General features: G+C 40.4%; 1 protein-coding gene across 3 annotated transcripts in view; it reads right to left on the bottom strand.

Annotated features, from left to right (window-relative positions):
* RAD51B (RAD51 paralog B) overlaps nucleotides 1-27,132 on the bottom strand; it is a 387,227-nt gene that overhangs the window by 243,765 nt on the left and 116,330 nt on the right. For all 3 annotated transcript variants that reach the window (XM_044436055.1, XM_044436054.1, XM_044436056.1), the window contains one exon: nucleotides 5,945-6,041. In XM_044436055.1, coding sequence (XP_044291990.1) covers nucleotides 5,945-6,041 — 97 coding nt within the window. The remainder of the gene's footprint in view (nucleotides 1-5,944; nucleotides 6,042-27,132) is intronic.

The raw sequence follows: 27,132 nt of genomic DNA, 5'->3' as shown, positions 1-27,132 counted from the left end.
CACATTTTTTCACTGTGTGTGTAGTTCAAACAGAGAAGCATTGTTCAAACTTCAGAGTGATTTTATCTCGACTTTAGCATTCAAACTCTGAATCGTTTGAGGTCGGAGTTGTTGAAACTACAAGGCACCACTGTATTTGATGATTCTATGATTACAAGAAATGCTCACCCTCTGCATGCAGTCTCATTGCAGCTAGTGCAGAAAGCTGTGGCTCATCATTTCCTGACTCTAAAACTGGTTTCTTGAAGCCTACTTTTTCTGAACTTTGAGGGCTGCATTTGCTACCTGCAGCCTTGCAACTGTGAAGCACAAAGCCCTTTGCACCCTTCAAAACTAAGCAATGTCGATTGAAACCAAACGACTTTCCTTTCCAATTTTAATTGTCAAGTAATCCTGTGAAATTTCTTTATATGGTAGCAGAACTCTTTCCCCAACTTACTAATGAAAACTTATTCTATAGAAAACAACCAAGTGTCATGTGGTACCCCAAAGACTAACAAGTTACCAGCATACATTTTCAGGGACACTGTTAACACCATGGCATTCATGATCAGGGGCATAGTTTTCTACATGGAGGTGGGTTCTTCTCCTTGAGACAGTACTCAACCATGGGTAGGACATAAGGATTGCCTTGTTGAATATCACACCAAAGCACATTGCACTATATTCACATTCTAGCAGGAACTTTCTGGTGCTTGCAAATGAGTCTACAACAATGCAAAGCAAACACCTACTGCTATCATGTAGTGTTGTGCTGTCTGCTCCCCTACAATCTAAATCTATTTAGCTCCAATTTCAACCTGATATAACTTCTGAACAAAATAACCAAAGTACTGTTACAAGGCAAATAATATTTTGGATAGGTGTCCTTTTTATTAAAATTACTATATTGTTGTCCTGTTGTTTTATGGTTTTATTGTTATTTAATTGACTGGATATATAATGTTAATATTTGTGAACCACCCAGAAAGCCTGAGGGCTATGGGGCAGTATATAAATGTAAGAGACTTGAATCTGTTACTCTGATTCCATCAAGTATTCTTGGCCCACATTTCTTATCTGTTAGCTACTATACCTCTAATACCTATTTTTCTGCCACTTAAATCCACTGTACTTTACACTAAAGTCTGTGGTTATCAATATGCAATTAATGCAGATTCCAGATTGAGAAGGTTGGAGTTAAGAGAATTTGAATGAAATGGTTGACATTATAATGTTTTGAAACAGTGAACAGCAACCCTTGTATCCATTTTGTAGCCATACTCAAGACCATGCATTTTAAAAGATTTTTTAAAATGCCAATTAAACATCCATCTGGTATATTTCAGGTTTTTTACAACACTGTGATCCTTCATAATTTTAAAAATTATTTCAATTTATTCTCCAGTGCACAGAAATGTCCCAAAAGTCTGTGCAGCATGACTTTCACACATGTACATAAATCCACATATATTCATGGATACAGATAAGAAAATAAAGCTATTTCTCTCAGAAATGTGGAATGCACAAAACAAAAACATTTTATAGGGAAGAGCTCCATCCAACAGTGAAATTAGTTCAAAGGCAACAATTAAAGTTCAAAAAGACACTTTTAAAATTTTATTTTAAGTGGAAAAATGTTTGATTAGTACATGTTCCATGCACATGGCTTGGTATTCCACTTCAATCGGCTCAAGCCTAAAGATAGATAAAGATGCAGGTATGGGAATTAATGTTTGCCAATCAAAGCACAAGGAAGAATGAACTCTGGAAATGGCAAGGCAGGATTTTGGAAGTTTGAGTGCTGGCGAAATGGTGGCCACACAGAGAAAGATGTGATAGATTTAAAGGAATAGAATGAGAAAGAAAATGAAATGGGATTGGACTGTTATATTTAGGTCTTCAGAGTGTGGGGAGCATAAAAACAAAACAAAGCAAAACCAAACCACGTCCTGAATAGTAACAGTTGCTTAAAAACTCACAGTGGGCACAATGTACCTGCTGGCTTCCCAGCCTTGCCTACAAATTCAAAATAGGTACTGAGTATTATGTTGTCCAGAGAAGCCAAAAGATGGGGAGGCTTTATGGAGGCTAGTACTCAGCTCTGAGTTCAGTTACAAATTTATCACACTTCAGTTGCAAATTTATAATATACATGGAAAACTTTAAAACTAGGCTCCTCCTTAGCACCTGACTATTTCACTTAAAATAATGGACACAGATGAGCAGAAAAACTAAGGAGATGAGGCAAGGAAGGGAACTACCTTTTATAAAAAGTACCTTCACAATGAGCAGTTGAATAAAGTGACAGTGATTGACATAAGGCCTGTGACATAAGGCCACTTCCAGAATGATGTAGATTCCCTGTTTGACCACTAGCATTACACTAAGAGCCAGAAACTCATGTAGAACCCTACATAGGATACAGAGGGCAGATCAGAAGGTGCCTTTGTCCTGCATGGACCCAGACCATAAGCCTAGGAGCCACATCACCAGACATTATACAAGGCAAGCAAGGTGCTTCAAACTGATGGCAGGAGGCTGTGATGCTGAAAACACAGGCTCAGTGCCAGAGGAAAGTGAGAAAAGCACTAGGCAGTGCTCACGAGGAAGAAAGAGCCTTAAGAACCAGGCAAGCCCCTGGTGATTTTTAGAACAGAACTGAATTCCACCATGCCAGAGCAGCAAGAATGCGCACAAATAGTATGTGCTGGGGGCCCAAAGCAAAAGGCAATTCTAGATTTCAGAATGAAGGACTCCATGACTCTGAGCCTAGACTGAGCGAGCTTTCAAAGAGCCATATATCTGAGAGAAAGTTAAGTGAAAGTAGAACACCCAACCAGTAATTTACTGCAGGATGGAGACAGGATTTGGCCATGTTTTCTATTAAGGCTCTTGATTGGTGAATTTAAAGTTATCCGCACGAGGTGGAGAATTGAAAGTGATGTAGGCATTTGTACAGGTTTGCAGTTTTGTGGGATTTTGTTTAAGAACAAAAGCTTACTTTTGTTTTTGAAAGCACTGTGATCTGAATGTATTTTAAGCAGCAGTTAATAGAACAGTGTGGGATATGTTCTGTGTTAAGTTTAAGGAGCAAATTATATTTCATTAATCAAAGTATTGGGGCGATAGCATGTTCTAAGAAGAACTATAAGCCAATTCTGTCTTTCTCATTTTTAAAGAACTGAAATCATTGAGGCAAGCCTTGAGGCATGGGGGAGCACCACCTTCTCCTTTGAAGCCAAAGCTATCTAAGATTGGCAATGCCTCCATGAACTCTAACTTCATTTTTACTTAATTCCTTCTCATCACAAACCTCTGACTTTTAATGGTGTGTTTCAAGCTATGCATCGGTAAAATGTACTTGAAATCTGATACTTCTATCATTTACCCAGTGTGGATATAGTCTTTTAATTAGTAATAAGGAGACTTAAATCTCCATCCACTTCTGTCCAAAGTTTGTGCATCGATCCCTGTGAACATTATATAAATGAAGGGGCATACATCTACTAGGTGCTAGATAGCTGCACAGTGTAGCAGCAAAGTTAAATCCAATACTCTAGCCATTAAGAAGAAATAGAATGCTACCAGTTTAGATTACTCAGAATTAAAACTCAAACTGGATATTTTATTACTGTTCCATTGTATTTAATGTCAGGAACCCTTATTCCAATGAATTTGTGACTACAAAGGATGCCTCATCACCTATGATTTTTTTTAAAAAAACTTTCTAAAACTAAGTATTTGACAAATTATGAATCATTTTATTTCAAAGCATGCCTTCAAAAGAAGCTTGCACAAACAAGTTTGCAATTGATTTAAACAGTTTGCTGCTGTAACAAAAAATAAAACAACCCAGCATGTTATTCCCTCAAGTGTTTTTCCTTTTCTAACATGCTGCAACCAAGAGTACCTTTTATACTTGAGGTACTTGCTTTAAAAAATTCTCACATTCAAAGAAATCCTAAGTGTTCTTTGTGCTTGAATTACTAAATGTTACCTTTGCTTGAAGATGCACAAGTCAAATAACTCTGGGTGACATTTTCACTAACTCAAGAAAGTTGTGTCACTACTTTAACCAGAGAAAAGCATTTTAAAAATGGTCATCCCAATTTTTCTCTTTGTGTCCCACAGAAAGTGTTTCTCTCCTCTTTCATTTTTAAACCTCCCTTATTTTCTCTTTCTATTCTACGATGCACGCAGCTCCTTTCCCCATTTGCCTACCAAGGGTCTGCATTCCTATCAAGAAACACAGACTAGCAATCAGAACAAATAGCCACCTGGTCCAGCATCCTGTTTTCTCAATATTCTAAGGGAAGCCAGGGTGCCAATCTCAGTTCCCTGGCACGCATGCCAATGTAACATCTGTGTTTACAAGCACATATTTTTCACATACTTGAATTACAATACACAGAAAAACATACACAGAAACAACATACACAGAAAAAACATAAGTATAAATGTAAAAGAGAAACCCAAGTGAAGTGATTAACAATTTCAACTTATATTCATTGATAGAAATGCTAAATCACTCCTAAGCCAATGTATTTAAGCCTACTTCCACTGATTATAGGGCAGTGATGGTGAACCTTTTAGAGGCCAAGTGCCCAAACTGCAACCCAAACCCCACGTATTTATCGCAAAGTGCCAACACTGAAATAAAACTTGAATAGTGAGATTTTAGTTTAGAAAAACAACTCACAGGCAGTCCAAGAAAAAAAAATCCTTGGCAGCGCACTGGCTGGCCATGCAAAAGCTCAGACGAGTTGTGGCTAATGAGTCACAGCTCATGACATCATCACCTGGCACCGCTACTCCCTTCCAAGCATGCGCATGGGCCCTATGTGCACTGTTATCCAAAGCTCGGCTGCTGGGGTGATGCTGGGGTGACTTGGCTCACGTGCCGACAGAAAGGGCTCTGCATGTCCACTGCATGGTCTATACTTTGCTGTCTTTTGTAATTTCTACAGAACTTTGGTTTGTGATCAATCATGGACATGTAAGAAACTGTGTTACACCAGTCAGTTGTTATAGGGCAAATAACTTATTGCCAGATGTCATTTCTAATTTATGAAGTGTTTCTAGTTAGAAATAAGTAATTAATAAATATTTTATTTCCTGAATTTGATCACTTCTGTCTGGGATATGCCGGGATTTTATTACGTTTTTCATAATTATTTCTCTATTAAACTTTTCCCTATCCATGTTCTAGCATACATTGGGCAGTATCTAGCAGGATACACTCATTAAGGTAAATGACATCATACTGGAAGAAAATAGCATAAATTAGCATTTGTGCCACCTGGATACTGCCCATAGTTCAGACTGTGAACTAATAATGATAATGATAATGTAATGAATTCAGAAAATTGCTTTTAGTTCTGACTCTGATTCCTGTAATTTCACTTACCTCAGTTCTAGAATGGGATTGCATGTAAGTATAAGAGCTGGAAAGCATTTAGATAGTGAAGAGCATAGTACTATATGTACTATAAAGGTAAAGGTTTCCCCTTGACATTAAGTGCACAAATAAATATTTGTTCTTTCTCCAACAGAGCTAAGCTGTTTTCTTTTGAATACCCAATAATTATAGTCAGTTCCTGGTTTCATCATGTCATATTAGATCAGTGGAAGGATCTACCTAGTCCCTCAAATATCATGCCTCTAGCAATGTCGGAGAGGTTCTATAATTTACCAAGTCAGTGGGTTCCCTAGTGATTCATTCAAATCGCAGGATAAACATTCCTTCTAAGGCCCAAGCAAATAGATTACAGATCAATACAATGTACTGATCTTGGACATTTACACTTTGCAAATGTTTTGAAAGTTGAACTTCAGCTTCATTTTATTCTGCGTCTAATAACCATACTTGCGCCACCCCATGAATATGAACAAACGACTTAGAAGTGGCAGCAGAGATTTGTATTAGGGTCAAGTTTCAACTGTAATAAAAAGGATTGCTTACCTTCAGACAGGGACAAGTCATCAGCTGGAGACAGCAGGTCTGTCTGTACTGCAAGGCCATCGCTCAGCCACGTGGTAATCTGATTTGTCAAGATAACCTGCAAACAGACATGGAGAAGGAAAATGTGTTAAAATTACAAGAAGACAGATGCTAAAGTAATCCAGAGAAGAACTGGAATGTATAGACAAGACAGGCTATGATCAGCTTGCACCCTAATATTTACTTATTGCAACCCCTTCCTGGAAAATCTGGATGAACTAAAGGATCATTATAACAAAAGATACAAAAAGCTATACTTTCTAGATTACTTAGGCCTAGGGGATTCACATTATACCTCATCTAACTGGTAAACAAAAGGGAAGCCTTTGTTCAGTGAAGATTGGTCCTGATAGGCTAAATAGTAGATATTTTAAGATGTTTGGGGGGACCCTGGGGAACAATGTGGCACTCTCATTACTACAGTCATGGGGTAGGTAAGGTATGATGCTGCAGGGAAAATGGGCCAACAGAGGGGAAGAGGGGTTAGATACTCAACGTCCCCTTTTCTGGTTTTTCTTTCATCCAGAAGATTCTAAGCAACTGTACCAGCCTGCCCTCAGGCTTGGTGGTGCTATTGAACATCAGGTCAGCCCAGAACAAAATCACCCTCGTTCACAATACCTGGCCTGTATTACGGAGACCTGGGTGTTAGGCATTAAGACAGATTAGGGATTCTGTTAGTGTACTGCCCACCCTGCTTACATCATACTCCTTGTCATGAAGTTATTGGGAAGATGGCTAGAGCACGGGTGGAGGGAAACCTAAGCTGAAACTGACCAGCACAATTAAGAGCTCACTATTGAGCCTACTCTGTGGTGGTCAAGGTAATGAAGAAAGCCTTCTCCACAAGCATGGCATCCTCTCGATGCTGTTCAATGAAGATATTCTGAGTGGTTCAGATTTTTTTTTTTTATGTGTGGGCCCTAAAGAGGATCAGGGAAAACCCTCAATAGCTTACTGTGACAAGTTTGCATGGCATTTCAAGGATGAAGTCACTCAGATTCAGTATGAATTGGACCCCACATTTAATGTAGTCCCTTTAATGGAGGCATCTAATGCATCTTAACCATCTGGTTAAGTTTCACTTATTGGAACTTTTATTTCCAATAATAATTTTAGTGGATGAAATTCAATTATTGAGACCTGCTGATTGGACAAGGTGTGTGGACAAGTTCAGCCCGTCACCTGCATTCTCAACCTTTGCCCCTCTTGGCTACTCATCAAAAGAGGGATTGTGCTCCTGGGTCCTCTCTGAAGGAGGGGCTGGTCCCAGGTCTGTTAAAGGAGGTAGTGATCAGACCTCTCCTGAAGTAGGCAAGCCTGGACCTAGAAGACAGTAACAACTACAGGCCTGTGGTCAACATTCCGTTTCTGGGCAAGTTGCTCAAGCGGCTGGTACCTCAGCTGCTCCAGGCAATCTTGGAGGAAATGGACCATCTGGATCCATTTCAGTCCAGCTTTGGGCCTGGTTTCACGACTGAAACTGCCTTGGCAACCCTATGAGATGACCATTGCTGGGAGAAAGACAGGAGGAGTGCTCCTGGACCTCTCAGTGGCTTTCAATACTATCGAACATGGTATCGTTCTGGGTAGGCTGGTTGGGCTGGGAGTTGGAGACACTGCTTTGCAGTGGTTCTGCTCCTGCTTAACCAGCCGATTCCAGATGATGGCACCGGGGATAGCATCTCGGCCCCATGGCAGTTATGTCACAGAGTGGCACAGGGTTCCATCGCATCCCCCATGTTATTTAACGTCTGTATGAACTGTTGGGAGAGGTCATCCAGAGGTTTGGACTGAAGTGTCATCAGTATGTTGATGACATTCATCTCCACCTCTAATTTACATCTTATCCAGGTGAGGCAGTGTTGACTCTGAACGAGTGTCTGAGTGTGATGATGGACTGAATGAATGCTAATAAATTGAAGCTTAATCCAGAGAAGATGGAGGTGCTATTGGTAGATGGAGCCTCAGTTCAGGGAAAGGATATCTGCCCTGTCCTGGACAGGGTTGCACTCCCCCTAAGGACAGAGTGTGGAGTTTAGGGGTGCTCCTGGACCCAAAGTTGTCCCTGGAGTCCCAGGTAGCATCTGTGGCCAGGAGTACCTTTTATAAACTTCAGCTGATATACCAAGCTACAGCCCTTTCTGGAAGAGGAAACCTAGCATTGGTAATCCACCATATGGATTAATGTAATGCGCTTTACATGGGGCTGCCCTTGAAAATGGTCCAGAAATTTCAACTGGTACAAAATAAGCAGCCCACATGTTGACAAGGATGGGCAGACATGAAAATATAAGCCATGTTCTTTATCAGCTTCACTGGCTACCAATTGAAGTCCAGGCCTGCATCAAGGTGCTTACGCTGGCATATAAACCCCTAAATGGCTTAGGGGAATATCTCCTCTTACACGCACCTACCTGGACCCTAAGATCATCTATGGAGGCCCTTCTCTGGGAACCACCTTTAAAAGGCATAAGGAAAGTAGCTATGAAGGGAAGGGTCTTCTCAGCTGTCAGAAGACTAAACAATACCAGCCTAACACTGGCCTAAACAACACTTGTTGTCATACACTAGTCCTAACCCCCCCACCTTTAGTAAAATGGGTATAGCAGGGAGTACTTTGAGTATGTGACATACTCACATATCAGCCACTGTCTTCTGTCCTAATAACTATGCATTGTTTTGTACTGATAGGTTAATTATTTCAGTGTTTGCAAGCTCAAAGGAAAAAAATAAATGAAATAAGACATGAACTAGAAACATGTGCTTTGTTACCTTTAGTTTTTGGGTTGACATTTATTGAAACTACTCAAAAATACTGGATTTCTGAGTCTTCTGCAGGGAAACAAGCACTTCCCCAAAAGAAGGCCTAAAAATGAATCAGGAAGTTTCTTGTACAGACAACTGGGCTGACATTCTAGCCTTCTTTTTGTTAGTATGTTTAGTTCTGCTTTTTCTAAATGTCAAACACAACTATGACTTCATGCACTGTCTAAAACCACTGTAAAGTGAGAACAGGCTAATTTCCTAGAAAACAACTAGTAAAGTAGTACCTGTACATTTTGCCCCATAACTTGGTTCCAAAAAGGTTAGAATCTTACTTATATTAAAATAATTTGGGAATCAAAGACATATGGTTTAATCTGGACATCTCTGAGTGGTCTTCTTCTAGATATCTGCTACACAGTTCCCATCGCAGACTGACAACTTCTTATGAAGCCTACAGAAAGATCCAGCTTCTACAGACAGCTCAGTATTGTGATGGAAAAGGAAACCATTCATTACTGCAATATGCCATAGGCAGGCAACCTGCAGTCCTGCAGGGGCAGAAGAAGAAGAAAGCAAATGTGGTTGCTTTGTCTACTACTCATATCAGTCCTGCCTGCTATCCAAATCTGTTCCCCACAAAAAATGTCAAAGGAAACATAGCTCTCAGCAGAAACATTTTACCAGTTCTATGGTAGGATGATTTGCTTGTTGGTGACCTAGAAACTGTAGAATAATTTTTACCATGAATAAGACTTAATATGCATAATCAAACATATATATGATAGATATAATAACTACTTAGTGATATATTTTGATATGTCCAGTGATATATAATTTGATTTACTAAACCAATAAATAATTCCTTTATGACTTGTTTAGACCCTATCTATCTCAAGTCCAATTTTTTGGCTTGTATGCAGTAGCTTCTGTGTTACAACAAGCCACAGATATGCCATTTATACCTTTTGACTAATACCTATGACGTATGCAAAAACATGTGTCGTAAGTATGGGTTATGTCTTGGTGAAGACATACTGTAAATATTTGCTTTCAATGGACCAAGGTGAACTAGGAATCGCCCCCTAACAGCCATTATTAATGGTGTTTGTTTCTTTGTTTAAAATATTTGTATGCCACGCAATTGTGCCACAGCACCTCTGGGTGGCTCAGTCATAAGATAAAACACAATAAAAACTAATAACAACATATTAACATGCAGTGTTAATAAAATATGGATAAACATACAAAACAGAAGGTCAAGTGGCATTAACTATTACAATATTTTCTAAAAAGGAAGGTGGTGCTGAAAAGAATATAAGGAAGGTGCCAGGCAAATCTCTTTGGGGAAAGCATTCTAAATATGGGGAGCAACTGCAGAAAAGACCCTCTTCCTTTTGCATATGTGAATTACTATGTGAAGACCAACTTATTAATTTCATACCGCCCCATAGCCAAAGCTTTCTGGACAGTTTACAAATGGCTAAATAGATAGAACATTAAGCATATTATTTCCTGCATAATAACATATTAGATGTGGGCTCAGAAAGCTTTCTCAGCTAATTGTCCTTTAAAGCCCTCCATACTCTTAGAAGAATTTTTTAAGGGAGTAAAGGCTAGAGTTGCCAAAGAAATATGAAATTAAGTCAGTGTCAGCCAAGTCAAATCTGCCATGGACTTTCAAGTTTACTCAACAAAATCAGCTGCATTTTTATCTGAATTCCTGAGGGTCTTCCAGTGGACATATGCAAAAACATGCAAAGCCTGGGAGACCATCAGAGAACCATGGACAAAGAAAAAGATCCCGTGCATAGCAGTGCTATGGTAAACCCAACATTACATAAACAACAATGAAAACCCATAAAAACAGAATTGCTTCAATGGCTCCAAGACTAGAATCAATATGTCACTGAAGCTGGTCCATTGGCACCAGTATAACAATCCTAGTTTCAAAATGTTAAGCAGATTCCAAAGGAGCAGAAATATGAAGAAAGATCTAAAGATCCAAAGAAACAGATGTGAAGGCAAGGAATAGGATACATTTCAGATTAGCATTCAGTGTGTGCACACACACTTCCTCATTATGGCGTTGTATAAAGTTTGTATTGGCAGATGTTTCCACTGACTACATTATTCACAAATGTCAAGAGAACCCATGAGTGATGTGGTCATATGAAATCTGTTCCAATGTAAACTTTGCACTGTGCCATCATATGCTTTGTTGATGTCACATGGCTTTTATAAGCAAGTATAGCACATTTGATATTTTCTTTTTAAAGCCAAAGTACTGTAATTCATAGCCCACTGCACTTGCAGAAAGCTGATTCTACTAGCCTCCAAGTGCAAAGAAAACATGCTAGAGGAGTGCTGATGAAAATGATGAAAGGGTGGATTTCATCTTTTTATCTATGCTATCTACTTTCCTTTCTCTTTCTTCCCAACACCCACACAGTCAATTAAACAGAAAGTCATATGAACCCCACCAACTGAGGGCAGAAACCACTGCAGCCACTGTGCCACTGCTCACAATGCAATGGCTTTGCCTTTCCTTTGGCTGGGCAGGGCTTTGGCTGCTGCAGTTCTGCACTCATTCTGCTTTTTCTCATCAATGGCATGCTACTGTGTTGCTTGAGTATTACTGTTGCTGCTGCTAATACAATGATGATAATGATGATGATATTGCTACATATATACCACTTATATAAGATTTAATGTAGTTTTTCATATTATTAAAACCACAGCTTAAATGCACTAATTAAAAACAATTAAAACCACAAAAAAACAAACAAAACAAAACAGTAAAACAGAGCAGCAACATGATTGGTTACAATTAATTACAAACCAGAGAAAGATTGCTTAAACGAGTGAATTTTCAGGAACCGGGCGAAACATGCCACAATTTCTGCCTCCCCAGCTACACCAGGGTGGGTGCCACTACTGAAAGGGCTCCCTTCCAAGACATTACATGGTAGCATTCTGTTGGTCACCTCATTCAAAGATCTTAAAGGTCATATATGGTGGCAGGCTGTCTGGTAGATATCCCAGTCCCAAGTTGTTGTATGTCAACCAAATAGTCTTGAACATGGGTTACCAAATAAGCACCCAGGGCAGCACTTTTAACACGTGTAAGGTGAGCACGGCTGGGTGCTCCATTAAGGAACGTAGCTGCAGCATTCAGTGCATGCCACAGCTTCCAAAGCAGGCACGGGGCAGCCACCCACAGACTGTATTCCAATCCAGGCCAAACAGGATTAGTGGCAGCACCTGATTAGATGCAGATGTTGGCAGGTGATCTGAAGGGAGAACACAGAGGTTGTCCCTGTTCAGCTTCATAAATGCCAAGGGAGAGCGGGCACCATCACAGTCTGCTCTGATAAAAGCTGAGGAAATGCATCTTGGGCCAAACATGTTCCTCCCCAACCTCAGGCAGGTGCTACACCTTTCATCTCTACTGGTTGTTCCTCCAGAACAGAAGAGACTTTCACAGGATGGAGGACAGGGCACAACACTCATCCCTTCTTACCCACTGTTCTCCTTCTGTACTTTCTTTCGCACATGTAAGCATGTCACCCTTCTATTCCCTTGCAGCATGGTCCTCCTCCTCCTCCCCTGATGCACACACACACTCTCTCTCATGTGAGAGGACCAGGGGGAATTCTTGCCCCATTGTTCTTTCCTGGCCCTCAACCAGTTGCTGCTGCTGCCCTGGAATAATGACCATGGTTTAGCATGGAGTTCCCCCTGCTTTCTGGCTCCATGGTGCTAACGAACAGAAGAAAGATCCGGTAACAATTATTGCTCATCACCCACTCTGCATGCCATCCCCTAATCCCTCCACCTACCACACTGGTTGGGTTCTTATACTTGAGAGAACCCAGCTGGGAGAGAAGTGACTCCTTCAAGAGGGTCTACAGAGGGAAGCATGGAAGTCTGGGCATGCCCCTCAGGTGCTTAAATTGCCCATCCACTTCACATGTGATTCAGGTAGATCACTATTTGAAGCTATGGGGTGGGGTGGGGGGATGTATTGGGAAGTACACTGGAGAATCAGTTGCCAGACTTCAGGCACCAACATACAATTGCATTGGCTTTAATGCACACCTTGTGTCAATCTGTAGTGGTTGAAGTTTTTAAGAGAGCTGTCCCAGAAACTTAAAACTCCTTTGGTACAGAAGAATAAACAAGCTATTTTTACAGTGCATTTTCTCAAATACATTTCTGCCCTCCCCAGGACCACACTGAAACTACTAAATCTAACTCTCTCATCCTTGCAAATCTGCTTGAGTAAATAAGCCATTCTCTGTAAACTTGTGGTCTCAGACTCCTTGTTGGTTTATTGCAAAATTAAAGGGAACATAGTACAGAACCATCAATCAGTAACCAGCAAAGGTACAAAGGCTTTGGAATGCACCAAAAGGGGAGGGGGGAACCTCACATGAAATGGCTCTTTATTATGAGAACAGGGTAAAATTCCCCATGTCACATGTAACATCATTCAGGAAAACACTTATTAAAGGCTTCCTATTGCGATGGAAGAGCTAGTACAAAACGTTAAAGGGAATCCAAAATGGCTTTAACTTAAACAAGTGCATGTTTCTTACTACCTTTAGTACACTCCAGCCACACAGGCAGACATAACAAGGTAAAAGTTGCAGTCATCTTTATAGGGCTGGTGCAATTACGCAGCATGTTGCAGAGGAAAGGTGTTCTTTTCCTTTAATCTCTAAGGCAGCACTTGCATTCCTATCTGGCAAGATGGACTGTGCATCTCAAAACCCTCAGCTACATGTTTTTCCTGCCCAGAAATGTCAGCCTGTTAGCAAGCAGGGCTGCTGTGCCAAATGAACTGCTCGTAATTGGTTGAAACAACAGTGCTTCCAGTCTAGCTTTTGATGAAAGAGAAGTGTTTAAGATAGAGCTAGAAACACTATGAAGACATTTACCAACTCATCATGTCTGGTAAAACACAGTGGAACAATGGAGAAGCAAGGCACAATGGTGAGGATGACACAGTTGCACCCTGTGCTGAGCTGTGGTAATGGCCAGTTCATCTGAGCACTGGGAGAGCAGCTGTACTCAGGCCTGCACCTGCTGTGAAAAGCAAGCAGCGGTTGCTGACAGCACATAACTTAGACTAGACACTGGATTAGCAACTTCCTTCAGCTCTGGTCTCTCCCCAGGTAAAAATCTGTTCCATGAGTATTAATAACAGCTTGCCACACATGGCTGAATAGTTGCCCATTACCTCATCCAGGCTTACAGTAAATCACTGTGATACAAGCAGCTTTCAAACTATTAGTGGCCTTTAAACAATCAAGTTATGGGCATTTGGAATGAGAAAAACAAGATTCGGGATATCAGTGCAACTGAGCAATACAGGCCTTTAGGCAGAAAGAGAACTCTTCCAACTGCTATAATCATGGAAATAGTGCTGTCACATTAGAGCTCCTCCAATCTTATTACTAGAGTTGGGATTCTCTGCAAAGGGCAACGTGCCGGCTAAACTATTCAAAGCATCAGAATGAGTGTTATATGTAGGGCTTTCTTTCTCTAATGCCCTAGAGAACAGCTGGTCTTAATTGGTGCTCCCCGCTTCATTTAATGAATCCAAGACAAAATGAAAACTTTTAAAAATATCACTTGTAAAGTGGCATCACTGAAAAGGGTTTATTTCATTCACAGCAGATCACAACTTCCCTGCATGGTGCCCATCTGTATTTATAGTCAGCAATCTCCAAGTAGTCATGTGTGTGAGTTCGCACAAATAATTAACAAAGCAGTTAGGCACCTATTCAGTTTGGGATTCTGTTGGGGACAGAACTTTATTTCAAGGGGTTTCTGAGGTAGACCAATTGCCTATCCCAATATATAGCTCACACTTCTTGTACTAGTACTCCATGGTTTCTAACACTTCTTGCTTTACTGTTAGGAAATAATGCCAGCATGGTTCTACCCACTGGGAAACTCGTTAGTTCTCCATGACCTATGTATACATGCTACTATATCTGTGCTTGAACAACAATCGAACTCCAACTCTGCGTAGCTCTTCAGTCTTGCCTGAGTGTTGCTTAGTTGTCTCCATTTTAGTTTATAGTCTTCCCTATCCATTTGCCCACCTTTCTGCCTGCTCTCTACCTGCACCCTTATTTCAGAAACCTTCAAACAAACTCTTGACTAGCCTAGGTTTCTGGTAAAGCTTTGGTCCCAGCCCTGATCCCTGTGTACCTGGGCACCTATAACCAAACACAGATGAAAAGCAGCTCCTGAAACACCTTCCCTAACAAGAGCAATCAAAAATGGCTTATGTATAAATCAGAAAACACCAAGGAGCTGGGTAGAACAGAACATCATTGCAAGCTGACCCTTGTATTTAGTTCTGCTTCAGAAAGGAAAAATACCAAGTTATGCAATTCCCCTTTAAGAGCTTCTGGGAAGAGCAGAGACTGGATGCAAGCCTGTGCCAAAGGCTTAAAAATAATCACAAGTAATTAATAAGAGTTCTACAACAAGAAGAAAAAACACAAAACACCACACAAAAATGCACTCATCCCAAGCAGCTACATGTCTTCAAGCTGAAACTACCACCACCCAGAAATAGCCTCTGGCTATTGCCTTTCCTCCTCTATGAGCAAGGAACGCAGCCAACACAAATGTAACCTTCAAAACCTACTCTCCTGCCCCCCATGTTGTTCTGCTCCACCAAAAAAGTCTACGTGCCTGGAGGGACTGCTTCATATCCAAATAGCCCATGCATTTGCAGCCTGTACAAACCTGTTTGCAGAGACATGCGCAAGACATCCCCAAAGGCCAGGGTGGATCAGATTGCCTTGCTTCTACATCCTGCCAGACTCCCAGTGCTCATGTGTTAGTTTCAACATGCTTTTCTTATCCCCTAGACTTTTTTTAAATACAAGCACAGATTTCTGAATGGAGATTTTTGATCCAAAAACTGACAACTACCACTAGACAGTCTGTACAAAGTCAGTATACAGCATTCTTAATTATAGCTAATTTATTGTCCAATACATAATTCATTTAGAAGATGTAAATAGTTCATAGCACAAAAGTTATTGCAGAACTTTTGAACTAAAGACATCTTTGGGTTAGGAAGAAGGTATTTTATGCACAGCTTGCTTTTAAAATTCTCCATCCTAGCTAAGGGTGTTTGTGTTACAAGAACAAACTATTCACAACGTTAATGGGCATCAGCATTTTGTAGCTCTCTAATCCTGCTAGGCACCAGGTTGCCTCTCCCTGGGTAAGCAGTTACTCTGCATTTGTTCTGATTGCCTTCTTCCTATTTGTACCAACTGGTCTGGGAATGTCTGTCATACTGTTTGTGAACATATATTTATCAGTACTTGGCATGCACACACAAGCCACCTTTGGGCACCAAACATGTTAATTATAGAGGCAGACAGTTATCTGGGTCTGGATAACTCCCCTAACATGTACTTTCCCCACAGATAATGTTACATGGATACTTGTATTCTGACACAGACCTTGTGGTTGCTTCTCTGAGATTTCCAGCATTTCATTCCAGTATGCCCCTTTAGCTAATATACAATTTAAAATATACATCAATTTAACTTAATGTATACATATTTATGAAAGTGTTGAGTGACCTTTACTTGTCTAGGATACACTGCAAGTTTATATGTATTTATGTATGTATGTATTTAGAAAATTTCTATGCCGCCCCATTCACCAAAGCCTCGGGGCGGCTCACAAAACATCAATTAAAATATAATACACTAAAAATATAAAACGAATTAACAATATAAAATAAGTCGCCCTGGCCAAAGAATAAAATAATCAAATAATATTAGCAATTAAAATGACATTTGACTAAAAAGGTCTTCGCCTGGCACCGAAAAACAAATAACGACGGCGCCAGGCGGACCTCTCTGGGGAGCACATTCCATAGACTGGACACCACCGCAGAGAAAGCCCTCCTCCGAGTACCTACCCTCCTAATCACATTATCAAAAGCAGGTTTATGTTCCATCACTAAAACCACCATCAGTTTCACTTCTCTGTGGTGGTGTGTGCAGAAATACACAGGAGGAAGTGAGAATGAACAGCCATCTGCAACAGGCAGGGCCTCAGAAATATGTTATGTAATGAAGCAATGCAAGCAGAGAAAGAAATCCAAAAAGTTTGATGAGAATTAAATAGACAGTCTAACATTTAAGTATTTGGTTTAAAAAAGTGTAAAGGAAAATGCACAATGTAATGTTATATTATGTGGTCTCATGGTTTGGAGGGGGCTAATAGGCAGTTAATATGGGAAATTAAGCCAAAGTCCTAAAGGATGATTTTAAAAAGGGAAACATTTCAATTGTTGCAGTTAGTTGTTGTTCAAAGGACACTTGAAACAACATTATTATGGTCAGAGTGAGAGGCTTCAATGAGAAACTTTAATGAGATTGCTCCAGCTTCTTGAGAATTCTATGATATTTTCTTGCCTTCTGGAAGAAAGCGAATGTTGTATTCATTCTATCAGGGGCAGAAGATGCTTTCAAGTGAGGACAGCCTGGGATATGGTTGTGGTTACAGAGCTGCAGTCTGGTGGCATTCTAAACCAATGCTGAAAGTGTCTATACCAGTGATGGCGAACCTTTTAGAGGCCAAGTGCCCAAACTGCAACCCAAAACTCACTTATTTATCACAAAGTGCCAACACTGCAATGAAACCCGAATACTGAGGTTTTAGTTTAGAAAAAATAACTCACAGCCAGTCCAAGCAAATATATATCCTTGGCAGCACACTGACTGGCCATGCGAAGGCTTGGACGAGTCACAGCTAATGAGTCACAGCTCGTGACATCATCGCCTGGTGCCACTACACATTTCCAAGCATGTGCATGGTCCCTGTGTGCACTGTTATCTGATGCTTGGCTGCTGGGACAATGCTGGGGTGACCTGGTTCGCATGCCAACAGAGAGGGCTCTGCATCCCCACTGTGGCACATGTGCCATAGGTTCGCCACCACTGGTCTATACTTTGCTGTCTTTTGTAATTTCTACAGGACTTCGGTTTGTGATCGATCATGGACATGTAAGAAACTGTGTTACGCCAATCAGTTGTCTTTGGCTATCATGCTAAGGATTCATTGAAATTGTTCTTGCTTGATAATCTGCTGAATGTGTTGCTTTTTCTGCTCAATATTTAGGCTAAATTCTCTTGTTAAAAGATTTCCCTTGTTCAGTTCTGTGAGTAGGGTTAACTAACCGGGTTGTAAGTAAGGATCACATATTAATGGGCTACATTCAATTCCATGCTAGTAGACTCTTGCTCTTGGAAGAGCCCCTGCTCACCTAAAATCTGTTCTGGAAGGCCTCCCAATGGTCCATGGATGGGTGGCTGGGCAGGATCCATTCAGCTAGTGGATCCCATTCTACTGGCAGACAAACACAGTTGAATACAACCAATCAACCAGTATTATGCATTTCACCCCTCACCAAATGGAGTTGGCTCCATCATCAGGGAGGTTTATGCTGCCTGAAGACCAGACAGCAGGCATGCCAGGTTAGTTAATTGGTCTGCTAATTTGATCTGGCATCTAGCTACTGGGCTGACTGAAACCTCTTCCTGTTGCACAGAGTCTTCCCTCAAAACAGAAACAGTCTGGTTTTCACCAGTCACTTGGCTGATCCTGAAACTTGTTGACCTTGGTAATTCAGATAAGCATTCCACCACCACCTCTTCTTCCAGTTCAGATTCAGAGTCTGAAGTATCTACCTTGGGATGCTGTATTTTAGGAGAAGCAAGTCCAGTCCCTATTTCAAAGCTTTAATTCCACTATTACATTCTGTGGTAATAAATTCCATAGTTTATGCTTTGTGCAAAGAACCACTTTTTAATATGCCCTGAATGATGTTGGCAGTTTAATTTTAATTTCTTTTCTATTTGTACCCAACATATGTCAAATTTGCAGCACTGCAACCGTTCATCCTATTCATTAGTAAATTCGTCTTGACGATTCCACCATTCAGCTACTCTGTGGAAGCCCAAGTTCTAGAACTATAAAGATTTTCTCCCTATCTACTTTCTCCAAACCATGCATAGTTTTATATACCTCTATCATTCTTCCCTTTACTTGTCTTTCTTCTAAGCAAAACAGTCTCAAATGCTGTGACCTTTCCTAATCGGGAACTTGTTCCAGCCCCATTTTCATTTTGGATGCCCTTTTTCACGTATTTCCCTAATCTACAGTTTCTTTTTGAGGTGTGGTGACCACAACTGCGCCCAGTATTTGAAATGTGGTCGCACTATAGATTTATAGAACAGTAGTATGATATCTTGTGGTCAACTGGAAAAGCTTTTTCCTCAGGCTGTCTACCACAGCCCTAAAATCTCTTTCTTGATCATTCAATTCCAGTTCCAATCCTGTCAGTGGATAAGTGAAGTTGGGTAATTTTTTTTGACCTAACAAGCATCATTTTATACATTTTTTTAGTTTCAACTGCATCCACCGTTTTAATGCCTATTCTGAAATGGACATCCCTTTAATGATCTGCAAATCCCTTTTTTGTTTTAACTATCCTAAATAATGTGGTCTCATTGGCAAACTTGCACACCTCACAGCTCATTCCTAATTCCAGATTATTTTATAGATAAGGCTGATTTAACAGTATGGATAATATTGTCTGAGGGACATAGAATTTTTCAGAGCCCAAGCACTGCAGTCCTGCAACCTCAGCCCTGGGATTTCATCTGCAGAACACCCCATTCCCTCACAGCCAGCATGGAAAAAAACTGGCTGCCTCTCCAAGGTCAGAAATCAGGCTTGAGGAGGTGGTAAAGGGGTGAGGAGGAGACCAACAATTTGCACTATATCGAAACAGCTTCCTAGCCTCCTTCCCTCAGCCTCCATGGCATTTTATCAAGGTGACTGAAAACGTTTTCAAGGCACAACAGCGACAAACACTGCTGCTGCCACACCTTGCTCCATGGATTGGATTCATATTTGGAGGCTTACGTGCCTCAGACATGAAGGGCCCTGGATTGCCCCCTTACTAAAAGCTGCTGTAAGGTTTAAGGCATTCATTCGACTTGTGTGGCTCTTTTCTAACCACATTACTTTAGACAGATGTTCACAGGATTCCAAAGTCTGGTCATTTGTTAAAACAGGTCCAATGTTAGCAGAGGGTAGCTCGTATTGCTCCATTTCCCCTTACTGCACTGAAGCATAAACTGGAACTGCCCCTCCTTCTCACAGTTTTGTCCTCTCAATGAAGATTCCCATTATACTCTATATATCCTGACAACTTCTCATGTGTTCATAGTATCAATGAATACATTTATTACTGAATGCCTTTTTTGTATTGACCAACAGGGAACTCAGGGACCCTCCTGCTCAGACAAATGGAGCCCAAACAGGCCCACTGAGAAACACGAGAGAGGTATTAGCCTGAGAGGATCCCCAAGATCAGCACCCTAAATTGGTTTTTGGGTTTTTTTTTAACTACACCAAAAAGGGAGTGTACATAGACTTAAGCCCTTAAACTCTTTCTACAATAAAATGAAGATTATTTAAAGGTACTAAAGTACTGAAGTGGGCAGGCAAGGGATGCCTGGAAGTACAAAGAAGCAAAGGCAGAACTGCAAGTTCCATGCCCTTCACATATATTAAAATATGCTTCTATTGTACAATGTTAACAAAATTCAAATAATTTAAAACATAAAATACAGAAAAAATAAAATAAGAAGATCCAGCAAGAAGAAGAATCACCAGGATAATACCTTCAGGCCCCTGGATAACTGAGGAGATTTTTAAAGGCCTCCACACAGAGGGCTGTCTTGACCAGGTACCAAAAAGATGGCTGTTATTACATTTAATCTATACTTTATTTCCATCCTATAAGAGTAGAGCAATGTGCATGGTTCTCTCCACCACACATTTTAAATACTTGCGAGGTAAGTAGGCTGAGACAGTGTCTGTGCTGGGAGCTGAGGTTCCTCCTTTGTGTATTCAAAGTGACAAACCTTTTCCTTGCAAAGTCCTCTTTAGCACAAAACACCTAGAATGAATCTTTGAGCATACACAGAGCAGTTTGCTCAACCCAATCTAGTATTAACCTCCAGGAATTCCCTTTATAAGCATGCCTGGGCCCCATCCCTTTGGAAGGGATGAAATGAGCACAACTCTTCGCCACACCAATCTTTTAACTGGCCCTCGCTCCTCTGCTGATGATGCATATGGGGTCAAGAGTCAGGGCCACCTCATGTGTCCAAGAAACTCCCCTGTTCCAAGCCCCCTGCTGCCAACTGTATCTGTTAGTTATTCCCAGAGACTGTCTGTCCACCTGGGGAGTCTGACCTTGAAATAAGCATCTCTGCTTCTCTCATTTCAGTGTCTCAGGGTGACCTACATTCCCAGGCCCCCTCTTGCTCCTCTTCCTCTTCTCCTTCTGATTCTTCTGGAGACCAGCCAGCAGCCCTGGAGGATGTATGCCCAAAACAGTCATCTTTCTTATTCCCAATAGTCTGACCATTTCCACCCAGTGGGAGTCATGACTGAGAACCAAACTGCATATGACTAGAGGTAGTCCTATTCTTGAGTGCAACAGGCCCTTTGTTTGCTTTGTAAATTTGCACACTGATACCATATGTGCCCATGGATCAGGACCCTAATGTGGAGATAGTGGAGCTTAACCTTTTGCCATCGCTGCAGCCCAAAGCAGATTTGGAACTTTGAACTTTCAAGTGATTTGCATTTCAAAACCAAACAAAAAAGTTCCCATTTGTTTTAATTATTACATGGGATTCACAGTGATTTGGAGCAGGCCCACAGTGGATGCCAAAGAGTTAAAAACCCTCCTATGCTTGGATCCCAAGCAGAATTGGGGCTCCCACACTGTCTTTCTGTAAAAACAACAGCAACGCCCCACACATGGCTAAACAGCACATCTGGTTTAGTCCTCATTGGGGCTTTGAACCTGGATTTCCACAGCCCTAGTACAATATCCTAATGACCACAACTCACTGATTCTGTATATAAGGTCACATGAGTTGACCTAACAGCCCAGCTCCCTAATCCTACTTGTGTGGGGGCAAGCTGAGGTGACTCAGTGGTGAGGGAAACAGGCTCTGTAAATACTCAAGAGGCCTGCTTTCTATTTACAAATGCCTAACAGTCATAATAAGTTTCAGGACTTTGTCTCTGAAAACACTGGCTCATGCAGGGACTTGTCACTGATTCTATTGGGTCTAAGTTGTAGTAAACTATTGTTTCAATTAGTTTAACCAAACTACAGAGAGGGTGAATAAAGGTCACCATAGGAGTGAAACAGCATAAGGTGCTACAGAGTCTAGTGGACTAGAAGCATATTACAGAAAAATGAAGTTCCACAATCTGTGACTCAAGGAGCTCTTGTTTAAGAAGAACCATTATCTATCATAACAGAAGAGCATGCTTTAAGGTACTTGGAGATTCTTGTGTATGTTGCAACAGACTAACATAGTTGCAATTATGGAATTCTGTTATTATTCCATGTATCTGTGACCCTATCTGTCCATATTCCTGAAGGGTTTGGTTACAAGAAATTGTCATAAAAGGAAGGGAAGACACTACACTTGTGTTTGGAAAACTTACATTTAGATGGGATGATGAGGGCAGGAAGGGGTAAACCTTGGCTTGGCAGGGGAAGAAAAACTTGCACTCTTTTACAGGGGGAAAGAGCTTTCTTGTGAATTGAATATGAGAATCTCACTTCTTTCTCTTGTTTTAGGAACAATACAATCCCTTTTTGACATAAGAAACCATGGCATTAATCCCAGCCCTCTTAAGTACAAACTATTTGCATGACTAATAAATAACATACTTATTACTCATTATACTTATTAAGGAAACAGTACATCTTTAACAGTGGAAGCAAATAATCAAGAATAAATATATGAATACAGAAGCCTCCTCTTAAGATTTTATTAACAGATGCAAAATGAATTTGGCTGGACCAGAGCAGCTGGAAATCCAGTATCATAAATAGCCACTACCTGAGCAGTATGAAATACCCAAGACCAAACAGTGAGCTGCTAGATTTAAAAATTAGTTCTATTAGATTAATAGAGGGATTGAAAAGCATTAATACTTCTTCTCCCTATATTTGTATAGTTCTGTTTTCCAGATCTACACATGCCTGGCTTCAGTAGCACTGCAGTATCAGGAGTTACTGGACCATTCACCGAGCCCCTGAAGAATAAATTTGACAATAAGCCAGTTTTATCACACTGTTGTGTGAAACAAGCATTGGTAGTTCTGCTACACTGCAGAATACAACACAGTTCTTGATCTATGATATTTTCCATAGATCATCAAAACAAGTATCAACTAGAAAACAGTTTAAAATTAATAATACAAAAGCCTTTTAGCTATTGGCTTTTGCCCAGGATCAAGGAAGAGATCTGACAAACAGCAATTTGACAATTTGCCCACAAAGGTTGCCACAATTTAATTTCTAAGTTTCTCCCATTGCATACACATGCAACCCAGGAGGTCTTTTCCATGTTGCATATATCTGTTTTCACATGAAAAGAGATAGATTTGTTATTTTCATCTTCCTAATATTTTAACAGACTACCCACAAATCCCCATAGACTCTGCCTTAACCTCTAGAAGAACAGTTTCTGTCTGTTTTAAAATACTTACACAGAACAAATGAGAGTGACTTTGTTGCTTTTACCCTCAGTTCCTACACTCACAGCTGTAGCACCCTGGAAAGTTGAACCATCTTTCATACATCACTGAGCTAAATCTTTCCTTCTCTCCCGTTTAAGATACTTGAACATCTTAGGGAAGTATTTCTTGCTATGATACAATCACAACCTAAATTGATAAATAAACTGTGGTTGTCCTCTACAACAGACCAAACCAAACTCTCAATGATATGAAGAGGGAACCTCAAGACAACTGAATTGTCAGACATCTTTGTGAAAGGACTGTCAGCATTTTGTTAAAAAAAATCATTGACAAAAAGGATGAGAGTTTCCATAAGATTTCAAGCAGCCACATGCTCTGGGTAGAGTCAGCAATCACATTTTGTTAAGAAAGAAAACAGAATTCTGTAGCAATCGGAAAGTTAACATAAAAGTTAACAGGACGCAATTAACAGAATGTTATTAGATTGGAACAGAATCCAAGTATTTTGGTGTGTATATTAACAATCTTTGATTACAATCCTTTCATGTTTATGATGGTTGGTCTCTTAACTTTACAGAAGAACAGCAGGAGGAGGGTATAAACAAACTCTGCCTATGTTTTCACCTAGTGAGTAGGGGCTGCTTCCTACCTGCATAGCCCTGTACTCCGAAGATTTGGGAAGGGGGGAATTGAGCTGTGCCTTGTGGGATAGCTCATGTACTGCACAGTTCCCTGGGGCATTAAAAACTAGCCTTATATATATTTCAGCCTCCTTCATATGTAATACTAAAACATGGTTTAGCCATGAGGTTTAAGCATGAAATCAAAGCCAAGCTTTTGCTTAAGAACGGTAATTTCCTGTGACCTTCACACTCAAGGAACTGTAATTTTTTTTTCCTAATTGTGGTTGGTTAAAACAAACCAAGCTCAAAAAGTGCTGATATTCTGGTTTAACTAACCAATTATGATTAGTGCAAACCACAGTTTGGGGGAAATATGGTGAATTCTAAAGTGACGGAAGGAGGTTTCAATTTCCTCCATGTACACATGAAGTAAAAATGAAAGGGGACATTGTGTGAACCTGAGGCTCATGCACAATAGATTTAAAACTACATCTGAATGAAACTTTCCACTGGTGGCTGGAACTCGTATGAAATATGGACAACATTCTGAGAGGGCAATCAAGAGAACCTCTTCCTGCATAAAAGGGAGTTTTCAACAACAACAAAAGTTAAACTATAAAGGGCCTATTTTGGAGCACCCAAACAGATATTTTTTTGGTTTGGGTGTGGTAAGATCAGAACTTGCCTAGAGTAAGATGGAAGTAAAGTACTTTTTGGGAGCAGGCCATTTCCTTCCCAGGTCAAGACCCCTGCATCAGTAGCCCAATGATGCTCATCAGTCCTTGCTGCTCTGAATATTTCTAGCTACATCCTGACCTGTGTCTAGCAAAAGCTTCTTGCCTTCTATGCCCATCTCAAGTCTCTACAATTTCTGAGTGCTTGGATACTGTGCCCTTTTGAGAGTCATAGGCATCCCTAAAGATTGGACAACCACATGTTGGGGATTAAATGGGCAGAGCCAGGTAGAACTGGGGGTCAGACTAGATAGCTTGGGAGGCCCCTTCAGACATACTTTGTTTCTATGTTATTTCCCAGCATTCCTCTGCTTCCACTTTCACTTTCCTCAGATGTGACATAAGCTTTCAGCCATATAAACCTATTAGGGCCTGCAGTTCAACACTGGAAGTCCTGATGTTGACCTACCCTTACAAATCAATCAGACTGAGAGACTCTACTTTTTCAGGAGAAGCTCCTACCCGCAAATTACTTTTAGGTGATGGGTTTTCATTGAATGTGCTGCTGTGTTACTCTTGGGGCTTTGAAAACTGTTTTTATATTGTCTGAATTAAATATACAGTATTAATTTTGTATATTGGGATTTTAAAATTTGATTATAATGTTATATTGTTATAATTGAGTGTTCATATTGGGGCAAAATCACCTTGGGTAATTCACACATACACACTGCTTTGGACCAGCTCTGCCACATATTTGCCTTTCTGTGCAATTCCTTTGTGGTCCTACTTCTTAGAGAGTGTCCTTCTGATGGATTTTTCATATGCTTATTTAAGATGCATGCCTTGCTCCTGCTCAGATAGAGCAAACTAGATGTGATATGAGCAATCTGCATTTAAAATCTCCCATTTAAAACAAAAATTAAACAACACCACAACTAATTTGCACTCTTATGTGGCTGTTTTGAAAATCAGGAAGTGCACAAAGGTTAAAGGGTCAAACTCCCTCTTTCACTCTGCCCTCACAACTGGTTTGTTAGGAATGCTGTGCTTTGGGATGTGTGTGTTTGAAGCACAAAACATCCATGATACACAGAAAAAAAGCCCTACAACTCCCAGCATTCTCCACCCAGCCATGCTGGCTGGGACAGTCTAGGAATTATAGGACTCTATGGATCGCTCTCACAGACAGTGAGAGTGAAAGAAAACAGGAAAAAAGGATTAAACTTCATTTACTAGAGCACCACTTCCTCAAACTTCCAAGCACTACTATGGCAATACTAATTCATTTTTCATAAGCAGTTTAGCCCTCAGTTTTTAACAATGCTCTACCGATTGAATGATCTACAGCTCAATATTCACACAAATGCTGAGAGTTCTCAGCAAGTGGGCATGCCAATTGCCAGAAAGAAATAGAACAAGTTTGAATGCTATTTTGTCACTCATGCCTTAGTACATATGTTTCCTTCCAGTGCATGATAACAGACATAACTGGAAGGTTCAAATCCACCAGAAAAAGAATCCTAAAAAACCTAAAGGGAGGAGAGTTTGTAAAAGAAAAAAAGATCAAGTGTGCCAGAAGCTGGTAAGAGATCATAGAGGAACAAGATCAGAATAGAAGCTCTTCAATTCAGCCGCCAGGAGGTCATTGGTGATTTAGCAAGAACTTTTTCGGCAGAATTAAAAGGACGGAAACCAGACCAAAAGGGGTCAAGGGAGCAATCAGAGGAGAGAAATGTATTACAGCGGGTGTAGTAGACCACACATTCAAGTAACTTGGAGACAAAAGGAAGGAGGAACCAAGTGGTGCTTTTTGAGGATGAAAGGAACAGTGGCATGTTTGAAAGCTGTGGGAAAGTGAGAAGTTGATGATGTGCAGCAAAAAAGGCAAGATGATGGCCTGTTAGAAGATAAAACGGGTAAAGCAAGCGAACAATATGGAAAGGATACAAGGGATTTCACTAAGGGAAGCAGGATTGAAAGTATTTTTAACAACCTGACAATGGAAGGGAACATAAAAAGGAAACATTCCTGATCTAAGAAAAATATTTAAGATATTGAACAGAAAAAAATAAAGTTTTGAGAACAGTGGTAGAATTCTGGGGCAGGGTGTAATGAAAAATAGTGCTGTTTTGCAAGTGCAGTTTTAAGTTATCTCATTTAAATGTGCTTACTGATTGTTCTGACTAGATGGACTCTTCATCTGATTCCTGATCTAGCATGGCTCCAACGTTTTCATGTCATTATATATGTGCATGGTTGGCACACCTGCAATGTCTAGCTCCGGTGGATACATTCAATCCATGTTAAGGATGCATGTGTATAGGCAAGTCCCTACATACAAACAAGTTCCATTCTGAAAGTGCATTTGTATATCCAATTTGTTTGTAAGTCCAACAAAGTTAACCTAGATACCCAACTAACACAACTGGTTATATAGTAC

The sequence above is a fragment of the Varanus komodoensis genome, unplaced genomic scaffold, assembly GCF_004798865.1.
Source record: "Varanus komodoensis strain SLA01 unplaced genomic scaffold, ASM479886v1 scaffold3, whole genome shotgun sequence".
Lineage (NCBI taxonomy): Eukaryota > Metazoa > Chordata > Lepidosauria > Squamata > Varanidae > Varanus > Varanus komodoensis.
This window is presented reverse-complemented; position numbering and strand designations above follow the sequence as displayed.